Source organism: Pristiophorus japonicus, chromosome 17 (genome assembly GCF_044704955.1).
Source record: "Pristiophorus japonicus isolate sPriJap1 chromosome 17, sPriJap1.hap1, whole genome shotgun sequence".
NCBI classification, from domain to species: Eukaryota; Metazoa; Chordata; class Chondrichthyes; family Pristiophoridae; genus Pristiophorus; species Pristiophorus japonicus.
Window position 1 is genome coordinate 13,461,038 of NC_091993.1, and position 15,830 is coordinate 13,476,867.

At 45.2% G+C, this 15,830-nt stretch overlaps 1 protein-coding gene across 5 annotated transcripts in view; it reads right to left on the reverse strand.

The window, feature by feature from the left end:
* The window catches only part of atp8b4 (ATPase phospholipid transporting 8B4), a 279,883-nt gene that overhangs the window by 75,228 nt on the left and 188,825 nt on the right, over nucleotides 1–15,830 (reverse strand). For all 5 annotated transcript variants that reach the window (XM_070858401.1, XM_070858399.1, XM_070858402.1 and 2 more), the window contains 3 exons: nucleotides 14,154–14,224; nucleotides 10,496–10,578; nucleotides 201–359 (listed from right to left, as the gene is read on the reverse strand). In XM_070858401.1, the coding sequence (XP_070714502.1) occupies nucleotides 201–359; nucleotides 10,496–10,578; nucleotides 14,154–14,224 (313 nt within the window). The remainder of the gene's footprint in view (nucleotides 1–200; nucleotides 360–10,495; nucleotides 10,579–14,153; nucleotides 14,225–15,830) is intronic.

A 15,830-nucleotide genomic window follows, 5' to 3' on the forward strand; every position in this document is an offset into this window, starting at 1 on the left:
GATCACATTGTTGTTTGTGGGAGCTTGCTGTGCGCAAAATTACAACAGTGACTACACTTCAGAAGTACATAATTGGCTGTAAAGCGCTTTGGAACGTCCGGAGGTCATGAAAGGCGCTACAGAAATGCAAGTTTTTCTTTTTATCAGCCTATCACAATTCTTTCCTTTAATGATCCAGTCGGTGCTGACGGGAGAGTTACCTGCAAAGACCACCATACCAAAGCACCACTCTGTGTTTCGCAACACACAGCCTCGAAGCAACATCTTTTCATTATCCAGTGAATATTTCTTGTCCTTCCAAAATAGCGTCCCTGTGAATTTGTCCAATTTATTATTTGGCGGTTCACAGATGATTTCCCCTGCCACAGCAAAAGAAGGTAAACGCATCAATGTAATTTACAAGATTCACTCAAACAATCCAAACAGAGTCCTGGAAATGCAATTTCCTTCATTCATTTCACGGATACTTTTCGAGTTCAAACAATACTGGCAACCCTTTCACCAGTGCAAACCCTGGCTTACACATTAACATATTCAATAAATTGCATTCCAACTGTGATTAACATAACTATTCTCTTTGCAACATGTTCTTTATTTTCTAGCTTAAGCGTAAAAATGTCACAAGAGATTTTCTGAATAGAATACACGTAGCAACTCAACAGCATAGATTTTCTGTTGAATTTTATAATAAAGATCAATACCATGAGTGTGAAATGAAACACTCTTACATTTTTCATAAGCCCGATGTAATGCGGCCAGCTGCAGAGTAAAGGTCCCCTTACTCTGCCCAAGTAATCAGCCTTAACGTCACAAGAATGACCTTGACTGCACCAATAGATTTTTTTCACTACCTGTACGATCCACATTTATGGCTTTTTAAAACGGATCATTTCCCTTGGAGATGCCCAACATGTTCAGACAGTTTTAGTTCTGAGAGCCCACACCAGCTGTAGAGGGTGCTGTGATTTTCTTCGTTAAAAATTGTGCTTGAACTCTGTTTCAATGATTCACATACTGGTCCAAAGATACACATCGGAGACCTGAAAATTCTTCATCTGAAAACTGATCCCAATGTTATTTTCTTCTTAGGTAGGCAATGCAGATTATCTTGAGTGTTGACACTCAGAGGCTTAAACCTGGAAAAGTCGTACCTAAGCAGAGTTTGTGTTTGCAATTTAATAGGCGACTAGATTAAAACAGCAGCTCTCACCATCTGAACATAACAAAATGATAGACGATATTCCCTTCAGAAAATAGATTTAGATTTAGTAGAGGTGTTCCAAATTACATGGGGTTTTGATGGAATAGATAAGAAACGTTTCACTGGCAGGAGAATTGGTAACCAGAGGACATAAATTTAAGATAATTGGCAAAAGAACTGGGGGAGGAGGGGGGCTGGGAGAGATGAGGAGAATATTTTTTATGTAACGAGTTATGATGATCTGGAATGCACTGCTTGAAGCAAATTCGGTAATAATTTTCAAAAGGGAATTGGATGTTTTTTTGGAAAGGAAAACATTTACAGGTCTATGGGGAAAGATCGGGGGAATGGGACGAACTGGTAAGCTCTTTCACAGACATGATGGGCCAAACGGCCTCTTACTGTGCTGGGTGAGTCTACGATAATCAGGCCCAGAATATTAATTCAAATACAAATGACTGAATTTTAGTTGCTGCTTGAAAAGACCAGTGTAATATTTTACTCTTGATTTTATAAATAATGCATTTGTGCACTCGTTAAAACAAATGTTCATGGGGACAGTTTGGGAGTCCATTAAAATCAGTGCAATGTATTGGGGCTTCATTTTTCCCAATTGATCAGACTGACTGTTTTATCCTTTTGCAGACCACGATCAAATTTCTTCCCCTGCTCTATAATTTCCCAAGATACATGAATTTCCTCCGTCAATGTTTGGCAAGCTTCCTGATGCCAGATGGTGAAATAGAAAATAAGTGAAAAAGAAGAAATGCGCTGACTCAATCAAATTATATTCTTTATCAAATTTTAATGAAAGATGAGATGCTTTTCCTCAACCTTCCATTCTGACGGAGTTCAACAGTTTCAGATTATAACCACTGCTGCCGTTTTATTGGACATCAGGAACTGGTTATAGTTTTCCGAGTGTCTATTTGCACTGTCCTTTTTCTGGCCTTCTGCGCCTGCATCCTTTCAACTTCGACCCCGAGGCCTCCCGCCCGAAACCGCAACCGGTAGTTGGGCCCCGCAACGGGCAGACCACGTTGTTCCTCAGAGCCGGTGAGCGGCGGGGAGACAGAGCCTGCGAATGGGCCAGAATCCAGACCCGACGACCCTGCCGACCTCGGGCCTCGCTCCACCGCTGCTGCCCTTATCTCAGGGCCTCCTCGCCGGCCCACCAACCTCCTTAGCAGGGCCCACCAAACAATATCCTGAGCGAGGCCCACCCGCCTGACAACATCCTTGGCGGGGGCCTGCCGGACGGCCTGAACAGCTCCTCGGCGGGAATCCCCCCCCCAGCCCCCAACCCCCTATCTGACGTTCCGAAATCCGGAAATACCCGAACCTGGATTTGTATCTTCAGAAGCAAATCGAAAGCCTGGAAAAGCCCAGAATTCGAAAAGACCTCGTTCCCGAGGGCTCCGGATTTTAGGCGCTACACCTGTACTACGTTGTGATTGGTGGTCCAGGCCTACGTGATCCCAGGATGCACATACGCTCCTGGAATACGTGAGCCTCCGTGCTGGGCTGCGCAGCTAGGCCGGGGAGAGCAAGTGTTTGTTCTGCCGGGACCACCAGGTACTTTCATTAAAAAAAATTTGGTCGGAGGAATCCGCCCACGGGAAGCCTCTGACCACAATTTTTGGCCAAAATGTCTTTTCGGCTCTTTCCTTCTCCCTTTTGTGAATTTGACATAGTCCTCGAGGGCTCTGTCTCACTGTGAGCGTACTGTTCCACCAGCGAGTGAAGAACACCGCTGATACTGCCTGCCACCCGCTTCTGTTCCCAACATTGTACTGCGTGGGCCATTACAATTAGGTCAGTACAACACATACATTTCATTCACTTGACTTGTTTTGAAAGTTGCTCACATGTGTGGAGAGATTCACTGCAAGTCCTCAATCTTCATGCAAGAATTTTGAGAGAAACTCAGCTTTGCTCATCACGGAAATACCCGAACCTGGATTTGTATCGTCAGAAGCAAATCGAAAGCCTGGAAAAGCCCAGAATTCGAAAAGATCTCGTTCCCGAGGGCTCCGGATTTTAGGCGCTGCACCTTTCGACAAAGTTTATGTTGACCCAGTGATGGCCTATTGCCGTCCATTTTAACACACGGCAGACAACACCCATCTTTTGCTTCTGAACTCCTCACAGTTCAAAGTAGCACAGACTAGTGGCTGGATGAGGAGGACCTAGTGCATGCCAGAGTCAGAGATGTGCTCTGTTGCCAGGCCCGTGTTTATGCTCGGAACAGAAGACCTGTTACAGCTACACTTCAACGTCCTGCATCAGTCCTGTAAAATATCAGCTTCAATAAAAAGCTTCACGTATACGAACCGAAGGCAAGAAGAGGTAGTCAGGCACATCAATGCGTTCTGTGTCATCTAGAAGATGCAACCTTGCCCATTAGCCTCCCTCCACCGCCCCCCCACCCCAACTCTTGGGGGAGGCAAAAAAGAGGGAGAACTCTTGTAGCTGATTTCAGGAAAGACTCGGGATAATTCCTCCATGAGTCCAGAAGGCAACCAAACATCATAAACAAACCAGTCATACCTAACCAGCCCACACCCCAGAAAATATACCGCATATAATGTTTATCCTTTGCTCCTGCCTGTGGAATTCAACAACAACTTATATTTATATAGTGCCTTTAAAGTAGTGAAACGTCCCAAGGTGCTTCACAGGAGTATTACGAGATAAAAGATTTGACACCAAGCCGCATAAGTAGAAATTAGCGCAGGTGACCGAAAGCTTGCTCAAATAGATAGGTTTTAAGGAGCGTCTTGAAGGAGGAAATAGAGGTAGAGAGGCGCGGTTTAGGCAGGGAGTTCCAGAGCATGAGGCTAAGGCAGCTGAAGGCACGGCCACCAATGGTTGAGCGATTATAATCAGGGATGCTCAAGAGGGCAGAATTAGAGGAGCGCAGACATCTCTTGGAGGGGGCTGGGGGGTTTGTTGGGCTGGAAGAGATTACAGAGATAGGGAGGGATGAGGCCATGGAGGGATTTGAAAATACGGATGAGAACAAAACACCTTAGAACTCTATTCCCCATGGGTAAAAATGAAAATGCACAGTTAGCCATAACTTGCAGGTTATTAAAAAAAAGGATTAAACTATGGGAAATTTGGGACTTGCCCAATGGTACCCAATATTGTCTCTCAGTCTATCTATACTCCTAATTCGAGTCGAATCCATGAGAGTAATGAGGGAAATCTCTCTACAGTTGGGCAGCGCTATTGTTCGGGGAACCAATACAAGTCCTGGCTGGTGGCAGAGTCAAACCGAAGGGGCAAATCCAACTTCACACTTTTGTGGTAATCTTTTTGGCAACATCTGCGCTACCATCGTGGAAGGAAAAAAATCAACACGGTCCTTTTTACTTTCATTCTCAGCCAAATGTTTGAGGACAACCAGAAAAAAATGCCAACAACTGAATTCGGACATTTACTTTCCCCTCTTCATCAGCTTTAGAGTATTTGGAATGATATTTGGCCATTTGTTCGGGAATAGTACTAAATTGCAACCCAGGTATTTTTCAAAAGAGATTCTGGAGTGTTTAAAATGGAGATTAGCTGATCTGGCCTCCCTGGAAAACAAGTTAATAGTGATGTATAATAAAAGTGCTTATAAAATCTAATAAACAAAAGTCTGATATGTGCCTGTAGATGTGCAAAGGACCATACATAGAAACTGCTTAAAAGAACATCAACTTACTCAGTCACAGAAACCAAACAAACAACTGTGATTTATTGCAGCCAAGTATCCATACACACCAACCCATAAATAACTTGGAAAAAGATCAGAAAATTAGGTATTGGATTTAAACTAAAAGAATATATGGGGTGAAATTCCTCAAAATGTAGGTGTTGGCCATATTGAACGGCTGGCTAACAAAAGCGCCCTCTCAGACGTTGCACTTTTACAAAACTCCATGTTCCTACACTTTCGTTAACGGACCATGAATTATGGTGGATAATGTGTAACATTCCATTCTCCATCAAATGGAACACTTTGGTTCTGAGCAAGTCAAAATGAAACTTGCTAAAATAGTCAATCAGCAACATTCTCAATCATCTTTAAAATTACTTTGAATATCCATGAAAGGCAAATTCACTTGATTTCTGTTTTTAAACTGCACAGTGTGAGCTTCTCGTCAAAGGACATTAAATATCTTCTATTAATGTACAAATCAAAATAAGATTTTTGTGCTATCAATAATGCTGACGTGTTGAACTAAACTACCATTGTGCAGGAATTACTGTCAAATCAAGTAATACTTCACAATTACAACTTACCCTCCTGTTATAGAGATGGGAGCCAAATATGTCTGCCTGTCACCTGTTCTCGTTAATTTTATCCACTCTGACGATATTGAAATTTTAGCACTAGGTGTCATTTTACAAACCATCTCTTCACTCGTAAGGATGCAAATTCTGACACGGGCACATTTTCACCAGGAATGGTGGGCAGTACGGCCCCTGCATCATTTATCGCACCCAGAGGCCGAGGTTCAGGGGTTAATTAAACCTGCAGGACAACATCCTGGTTACCCAGAGTCCGCTCCCAAGTGTGGAGACAGAATGTGAATGTTTTGCTGAAGCTATTTAAAGGGCTGTAGCCACAAAGCAAGTCTCACTTGCTGCACTAGTTTGTCAAATCCTAATTAATTTGTTGGGATCAGTTCCAATACAAATCTGAGCCATTTCAAAGCCAGTGACCCAGGTAATTGCAATGATAACCAGGTTTAATATAGTCAAGAGAAGAACTAAAGATATTTCCTACCCTACGGAGCTTCACGTTCATTTGCGGCAGTCTGCACTCAGAGTCTGCAGGTAGTCTTTGCAGATGATAAAATATAATTGGCAGACCGCCGACTAGGGAGACAAACTGTGCAGAGCAGCAAACAATCCTAAAGTTTTACAAATATTAAAATCACAAATGAACTGAAGATTGTGCATTTTAATGGCCCCGAATACAACGGGGGGAGGGGGCGGGGGGGAAATTGTCCGGGTTTGCACTTCCCGTTAGCGCCTGCAGGGTGCGGTACCGAGGCAACCAAGGGGTTACCGACCGAGCACGGCGAATTCACTGACGCCCGCGAACTTTCCCGCCAGTTTTTGCGCTGGCGCTAACACTTACCGCCTCGCTCTCTTGCGCCCCGTAGAGCACTCCGTCATCTGGTGCGCAGCGATATGTTATTTGATCCCGCCCCCTGGAGCACCGCCGCGCGTTCTTAACTTTGTGACCTCGGCCGACCGCTTGGGGAGCGATATTTAATGGTAATGGTGGTCAGATAGGGCAAACTTTATTGCCCTCCCCAGCCTTCTGATTTCTTTTGACCCCGTGATTGCTCAGCCCTGCACTCTCTATCCTGTGGCCCAACAGACAGAGCCTGAAGATTGTTTAAACCCATTAATCAAGGACGGAACCGCTACATCGCTCAGTGCTCTGCCATGATCGCCCCTCTCAAACCCCTTAGCGCTCCACTTCGCTCTTGGAGGCAACAAAGCTGAAGTTCCCGGGAGCAACAACTCGTTTTCGCCCGGCGATAATTTTGCGCTCCTCCAAAAAGCTCTTGCCCCAAATGAAGCGCTACGCAATCTCTAGCCCAACATCTTGCAATTGGTTGAAATTATTCATTTGCATTTCACACTTAAGAACAGAGGTCTTGACATTGCTCGGGCTATGATCCTGGTGGTTATTGCCAGGATTATGCCCCCCAGATTATCTGGGGTCAGCGAGATGGCACCTAGGTCAAGTAGGCCCAAGTGCTATCTCTGCTTCATCTCGGGACCATCTTAATTCATTCATTTGTTGTCTGTCGGACTAATCTGTGCCTATTTTCCTGCATGGCAACAGTGACTGCTCTTCAAAAAGTAAGCCATTTGCTGTAAAGCGTGTCGGATGTACTGAGGATCTATTTAAATGCAAGTGCTTTCATTTGACATTTTTGGCTAACCATTATGTAAGCACGGGGATCAGAGTTTCTCATCGATCAGCTCGGTGTACAAGTGAATTTGAACAGTGAGCATATACATTATAAAAGTAAAAAGAAAAATCAAATCAGAACATCAATGCTGGTAAATCCATCACAGGCTGATCCAGTGTGAAGAAGAATTTATGGAATCGTGATAGGCTCCTCCAATGGTTTCATCTCTCGGACAAAACTGAATTGAGACTGAACCAAGTACACCAGCATTTTGACAGTCTATATTACCCGGTTGGTAAATGGGTTTCCACACTGCTCAAAGTACATTACACTTTTCCTATATCCCTTTCTTGCTGAGGTTAGCACTCGAACTCTCAGCATTTGACTCTTTTCAAGTAAAGTCAAGCATGAATATTTAACATTGCATCATGGTGGGGCAAGGCAGACCAGGTTGAATCTAGAATTCTCATCTGCGAATTATATTCATCTTCACTGCCGCAAGATATTGTGTTCACAACTGGTACAACGGCAACTGGCCAGTATTTTAACCCCGCGTGGGTAGAAAACAATGAACTGTATCAGCGGGTCCCCAGTGCATCATCTGGTGGGAGGCAGCGCCTTGGATTTTGTCCAGCTGAATTTATAGCTCAATATCTGGGAAATGAGCCTTTAAGTTCAAAAATATGTTTAAGCCAGCTGTTATGGAATAATAAGTTTCAACTGAAGTGTGTAGACATTTTACACGAGCTCTTTCCCTTCTCGTGGCTACAAAACCTATTGGATAAAACAATTCCAATGGGATTCCTTCTATAGATATCATAGACACAGTATGAATTGATGTATAAAATTATGACATGCAGCCATCTCCCCTGGCGATATCCCCGCAGCGAAACCAAAATAATTTACAACCTTTATTTCCACAGATTAAGTGATCCAAATTCTGTGTGTGACTTTAAAAGCTGCGTACAGAAAAAAGCAATACTGCAGGAAACAGACTATATTGCAGCCCAATTGTTCAACGTTTATTTTGCGGGTAAAATGTTTCATTCAGAAGAATGAAAAGATCCGCAGCCGTTAAAATTGGCTCAGGATGGATACCGTGGCAACGCACAGTTCTGGTCTACTTGCTGCCAGGCTCGGAGCAGCGTGATCAGCTCTGTGATCGCACATCAGCCTTTAAAGCTTTTTATCTGACATGTTTTAAAAACGCACCGGCATACCAACACCTTCACAGCTTTCAACTAGATTAGCAATGCTTCCATCACAACATTTACAGATGGCAGAATCTGCTTAATACCATCCTTCACACAGTCATATTAGTCCCAGCTTCCAAAAGTTCAATTTCAGTATCCAACAACTCCACTATTAATAACTGGTGTGGCAGAGGTGACCTGCAGGGAGGCGATGAGGGGGTCTGGAGATGTTAAGACTCAAGGCTGATGCTGTAGAGCAATTCGGAGAACAAAACGCAAGGTACAATACAGCGATTCCCTCAGCCTTGCTCAAAATGACAAATAGCCTGTCTCACAGAACCATTAAGGTCCGATATTGATCACCTATTCCTCAGTTACAGCACTACTTATGGTTAAATCGCAATCTATGGGGATAGTGCGGGAAAGTGGAGTCGGGGTCAAAGACCAGCCATGTTCTTATTGAATGGCGGCGCAGGCTGGAGGGGCAGTATGGCCGACTCCTGCTCCTATTTCTTATGTTCTTATCTTCAGTCTTCGGAAGGCGGATGGGAGGGGGTGGGGGGGCGGGGGGAGGGGAAAGAGTGAGAAATGAGAAGGAAAAGTGAGATCCAACATACATTGTTGCAAAGAAGCATTACACAAATTGAATTTTATTCGCACAACCTAGGCCCATTGAGATGGTGGTGTTACAAATCATCCATGGAGTTGTGTGACCATCGTGATTCACCAAGAACAGGGACAACATGCAGTTGCTTTACACCATGACAGATGCTGCTCATGGAAAAATAAACGGAAAATTCAATAAAACTGGTCATGCCCAAACCAAAATAGAATGTGACAACAGATACCTGGGAGTGATGTCAAGCACCAGTATAATGCTGGGGTTCTGATGCTGGTTAAGTTGGGGTACATTTACACTGCAACTACCAGCCAACAGCTGCAGCTCATACTCCAGTCAGGCAGAACCTGGGCTCGGCTCCCGTCCGACTGAAATTTTATCTGTCGTGCCGTCCTTACCCAGTCTGGCCTACATGCAAGTCCAGACCCACAATGTGGTTGACTCTTAATCGTCCTCTGAAATGGCAGCTCACCAGCAGCTTCTCAGGGGCAATTAGGGATGGGCAATAAATGTCAGCCTTGCCAGCGACGCCCACATCCCAGGAACGAAAAAAACAAAAAATGTAGGGCCCTATTCTCAGTGTAAAATCAGCAAGTGCAACAGTGGCATTAACAATACACTGTATAAAGGTGATTCATTGTTTTACACACACATATGTAAATATCCTTGAATTTTGCAACCCATTACACTATGCTCTGTATTCTAATGGCCAGGTTCAAAATAAAAATGGTAAGTTTATGAATCATCATCATCATTGGCAGTCCCTCAAAATCAAGGAAGACTTGCTTCCACTCTGAAAGTGAGTTCTCAGGTGACCGAACAGTCCAATATGGGAATTACAGTCTCTGTCACAGGTGGGACAGACAGTCGTTGAAGGAAAGGGTGGGTGGGGAGTCTGGTTTGCCGCACGCTCCTTCCGCTGCCTGCGCTTGATTTCTGCATGCTCTCGGCGACGAGACTCGAGGTGCTCAGCGCCCTCCCGGATGCTCTTCCCCCACTTAGGGCGGTCTTTGGCCAGGGACTCCCAGATGTTGGTGGAGATGTTGCATTTTATCAAAGGAGGCTTTGAGGGTGTCCTTAAAACGTTTCCTCTGCCCACCTGGGGCTCGCTTGCCGTGTAGGAGTTCAGAGTAGACTCTCACTACTTTTACATCACCTTCTCTGATCATTTACAGTACAATTTCACTGCATGGCTCCTCACATTACTTCTAAGCCTCCACGTACCCATTTGGAAGATTTTGTGGTGGGAGCATAATGATGATGATTTAATGACTTAAGTGCACAGTTCTGCATAGTGCAAGTGTAAACTTGGAGAAAACTGTGACATTAACTTGACGTGCTGAAACAGCCCATAAAATGTTGTTCATTCTTCATGTAATGCAATTGACTGAACTTGACTTAATGCAATTTCTGGTCCCGATCCACTTTTATCTTGGGACTTACTTCACAGGGTGAATTCTGTGCTCCCAGTATTGGAACCCAATCCCCTTCAAGCACAGTTCCCTGCGGAGCTTAACCTGAATATAGTCAACTTAATAGAAGAATTTAGACTCACCATCAAATTCTGCCAATCTGCACATATCTGTACCAAGTTCTGAAGTCACAGTCAGCGCTTGTCGAACTTTTAAGTTGGTTTCTCTGTTAGAAGAAGTCAGAGAAAAATAGCATTTATATCTTGCACAAAGCAGAAGCAGGAACACTTGTATGGATTTCAATGTTTGAATAAATCAGGTAAAAATGTTGCAAAGAATTCATAATTTTTAAAAAGTTACATATTTATTTAGAATTACAGGATCTGGGGAATCAACAGCATGTGAAAGGCACTTTATAAAGACAAGTTCTATCGCCCTACATTAAATTCTTCCAGCATTTAATTAAGCAATTTTTAATAGCTGTAAAAAGTTTCAATGCAGAGATAAATAACTATTATACTTCATGTGGCATGTTCACGGAAGAGACTCCTAAACTAGCTGCTAGTGATATTTTTATTTAATACCAAAAGACCATTGTCCTTGAAAGAATAAAATGACAAAGAAAACTCCAGACTACACAATTCTACAGAAAACTCCTCTATAATCCGACTTCCAAAATCAATGTTTAACATAGTAAAGAGCAAACCTGAAAATGGACCATTTACCTTAAAGCTTTCGAGAGATCAACTAGGTGTCTAATTGACTCCGGTGTCAGCCGTGGCTCAGTTGGCAGCTCTTTCGCCTCGGAGTCAGAAGGTTCAAATCCTACTACAGAACCTTATGCACAAAGTAGAGCTGCACTGTCGGAGTGCCAACTTTCAGATGAGACATTAAACTGAGGCCCCGCGACACTACTTCGAAGAAGAGCAGGGACTTTCTCCCAGATGCCCCAACCAATATTTATCCCACAACCAACATCGCTGAAGAAAATTATCTGCTTATTATCTCATTGTGGTATACGGCACCTTGCTGTGCACAAATTGGCTGCCGCGTTTCCTACATTACAATAGTGACTACAAAAGTATTTAATTGGCTGCAAGGTGCTTTGTGACAGATGCTATATTCATGCAGTTTCTTTAATTCTTTCCCCATCAGTGCTTTAATCAGCAGCTTGTTTTGAACTGCGAGTGACCTGACTCTCTCTCAGCCGACAGTAAAGGACATTTCCACCTAGTGACTGCAACAACTGGTTTCAGTCACCAGGTGGCTGCACTTTACAAGTGCTGAGCTGGTGGGCACTTGTTAAAATTTGAGACTCGACCATAGTGCTGGTGATTCCAGACTACAAGACCAGCCGTTACATGAACCAGCTGTAAACCTGGCTTTGCTGTTAACCAGGGCAAAAAAGGTTGAACACTGACACTTTAAAACATGCAGCTAGTTAACACTGAAGGGCTAGCAAGGGGCGAAGGAGCTGTAAGAAAAATATACCCCACAACGATTGCAACCATTATTCCCGCAACTGCCAGGGGTCTTTGCCGAGGCAGATCATTCACAATCTTCTGCAATGGTTATTTTACAAAGGCAGCAGTGAAAACAGCTGGTAACGGGAGAGAAGAAACATTAAGGAGTGGTTCAGGATAAAGAGTTCTACAGAACAGGGTGGGGAACAGCCAGTTAATTCTGCATGGCTTGAAGCACGTAAAATGACAATGTCCTCAGGTATTTAGAAGGAATAATGATTTTTTTTTTTTGGAAGGAGTTGCAACATATGGGATGACTATTAAAGTCAGCAGGAGGAACCACTGCATCATTTTGAGGAGGAAAAAAAAGCTGCCTTTGAGTTGACATGAATGTATTATAAAGATCAATGAAAGGGTAAGACAGGAACTTGTGCTGCAAACCACAGAGTAGGATTTTGCCATGTATTCGACAAGTCCTTTGGTGCTGTTTCTCTCTCTTCAGTCAAAAAACCTGTCTATCCATTTTAATTGAGAACAGAAATGAAATATGCAAATGTGTCTCTCTCCTCATTTTATACAATTAATTTTGCAAAATTAAGAGTTCCTGTCCCAGTTACATATTTTGTCGTGCTCATCAACTCCTAATTATAACTCATAACATTATGATTCATAAAGGCAGCATTTACACAGGGCTTACTTCCTTTTGGACATTCTGTTGTTAATAGGGTCCGTGTCCACTTTCCAAATAGATTTATGTCTTCCCTGAGAATGTGCTCAATTTCTCAGTGAACTATGAAAGAAAAAAACTTGCGCATTTCACAACTTCAGGACGTCCTAAGCACTTTGCAGCCAATTAAATACAAAGTGTTGTCACTGTCGTAATGTCGGACACAAGGCAGCCAGTATGTGCACAGCAAGATCCCACAAACAGTGCTGAGATAATGACCAGATAATCTGTTTTGGGGATGTTAGTTGAGGAATAAAAATTGGCCAGGACACTGGGGAGACCTCCCCTCCTCTGTTCTTAGTGCCATGGAATCTTGTGCAACCACCCGAGGGGGCAGACGGGGCCTCGGTTTAACACCTCACTCGCAAAACGGCACTTCGGATGGTGCGGCACTCCCTCGGTGTGGCATTTAAGTGTCAGCCTAGATTTTGAGCTCGAGTCTCTGGAGTGGGACTTAAACCCACAACCTTCTGACTCAGAGGCGAGAGTGCTGCCCACTGAGCCACTCGACTGGCATCTGAATTGAAGTGAAACTTTCAAGTAGAGTAGGCAAATAATTTAATGGCTAGTGGAATCAATAACATTTTATCCAGTCCCGTAACAAGTAGATATTCCAGAAATACTGTGCGTGCGGGCGTGTGAGGGAGTGCTGGGAAGGCGCGACTGTTGAGGAGAAAGAAATGGACCGAGAAAACTCCGAATTAAAAGTGACTTGGGCCTTGGTAACAAGGGCACGAGGAACATTTGGGCACAAATCACAAAATCACAAATTTGGAGCACCGAACTGCCCATCATTTCTGCTCACGTGGATAGGTTTTGTCAGCTGGTGGTTGGGCCACTGAACGGAATGTCAGACAGAGCACGCTTTTGGTGAAAGAAACCAGAACAAAATGGTCAGACCCGATATCTCCTGAACGCATCTCTTGATGGACAATTATGACTCGCCACTGACCACAAACAAGCCTGCGGCCTAGACTACACCAACCTCCCAGCTGCAGGAGAACATACTGGGGTGAGCAGGGAGGCGGGGTTGGGCGGAATTTCCTCTGTGCAGCAGGTATAACAGAGTTGTCAATTGCTTTCTTTAAAATGGTGTTTACAGTAGCTCCTGCATTGAAGGAACTCTCTCCCCCGACGACAAGTGCCACAAAGTGATAAAGATTGATGGGCTCTGGGCAGGGAGAGAATTAACTCTCCCTCCACCGCTCCCACCCACCCCTGCAACTTGAATATACTCCTACCTCTTTGACCAAGCTTTTGGTCACCTGCCGTAATTTCTTATTTGTCTCGGTGTCAAATTTATCTGTTTTGTCTTATAACACTGCAGTGAAGCGAGTTGCGACGTTTCACTGCGTTAAAGGCGCTATATAAATAAAAGTTGTTGTTGTTGCAACTGGACCATTTTGTTTGATAAGGAATGATAAAAACAAATGTGCCACCACAAGCTCTGGAACATGTACCTGGTACAGGGCTGGATAATATTTTATTGATTCCACTAGCCATTAAATTACTTGCCATCTCCACTTAAAAGGTTCACGTCGATTCAGCACCCCATTTATTAGCAAGTTAACCTGATTCTGGAGGATTGCACGGAGCAGCTTAGACTCTTACCCGTCCAGCTCAGCTGTCTCGACATAACCAAGTCCATGAGGCTCGCTGCTCGACAGCACCAACAGATCAGCCTGAAAGCAAATGTGACAAGTCAAGGCTTCAAAAAAAAAAAGAAATCAATTGAAATCAAATTCAATAGAAACACAGTCAATTAGCATTCTGAAACTGCGACACTTTAATTATGGTTCATCTGTAAAAATGAACAATGGATTCCTGGGACTGAGTGGCAAAAACGAATATAAAGTTGTAACATTTGCTGGAGAGATGCCTGCCATTTGAAAGTATAATCTTAAGACTCCCTAATGATTGATTTTTGGGATGAGAGGGTTGTACTATGAGGAGAGATTGAGTAGATTGGACCTATACTCTCTGTAGATTAGAAGAATCAGAGGTGATCACATTGACTCAAAGAAGATTCGGAGGGGGATTGACAGGGTGGATGCTGAGAGGTTGTTTCCCCCGGGCTGGAGAGTCGAGAGCTAGAGGGCACAGTCTCAGGATAAGGGTCGGCCTTTTAAGACTGAGATGAGGAGGAATTTCTTCACTCAGAGGGTTGTGAGTCTTTGGAATTCTCTGCTTCAAAGGACTGTGGATGGTCAGTCGTTGAGTATATTCAAAGCTGAGACAGATAGAGTTTTGGACTCCAGGGGAATCAAGGGATATGGGGATCAGGTGGGAAAGTGGAGTTCAGGTCGAAGATTAGCCATGATCTTATTGAATGGCAGAGCAGGCTCGAGGGGGGGGGGGGGCGGAGCAGGCTCGGGGGGGGGGGGGGCAGGCTCGGGGGAGGGGCGGGGCAGGCTCGGGGGGAGGGGCGGAGCAGGCTCGGGGGGAGGGGGCGGAGCAGGCTCGGGGGGAGGGGGGGCGGAGCAGGCTCGGGGGGGGCGGAGCAGGCTCGGGGAAGCGGAGCAGGCTCGGTGGGGCAGGCTCTGGGGGAGGGGCGGAGCAGGCTCGGGGGGGCGGGGCAGGCTCGGGGGGGAGGGGCGGGGCAGGGGCGGGGGGAGGGGCAGAGCAGGCTCGGGGGGAGCGGAGCAGGCTCTGGGGAAGGGGCGGGGCAGGCTTGGGGGGGGAGGGGTGGAGCAGGCTCGGGGGGGGGCAGGCTCGGGGGGAGGGGTGGGGCAGGCTCGGGGGGAGGGCCGGGGCAGGCTCGGGGGGGGGTGGAGCAGGCTATGGGGGAGGGGCGGGTAGGCTCGGTGGGGGAGGGGCGGAGCAGGCTTGGGGGGATGGAGCAGGCTCGGGGGGGCGGGGCAGGCTCGGGGGGGAGGGGCGGAGCAGGCTCGGGGGGAGAGGGGGGAAGCAGGCTCGGAGGGAGGGGGGGGAAGCAGGCTCGGGGGGAGAGGGAGCAGGCTCGGTCTACACCTGCTCCTAATGTTCTTATGAAGCGTGAGGCACTAGCTGAGCAATTTTGAAACATGACAGAATTTCAAAGATTGAATTCAAACAGAGCTCGAACGATGTCCATTCCCATGGAGGCTGGGTTGGGGGCAGGGCCTGAAGAGATTGATCCAGTGAGTGAGTGAGAGACAAAGGCAAAAGATAGATTGAAAATCACTAAGAGTGAGAGAGAACGTTGAAATAAGAAACTGCATTGGTAACTGGAAGAAAATGCCTTTTTCCTATTCGATTCACTGTTGATGAATTATAGCAATCTTTAAGCTGGTTATACCATTTACTTCA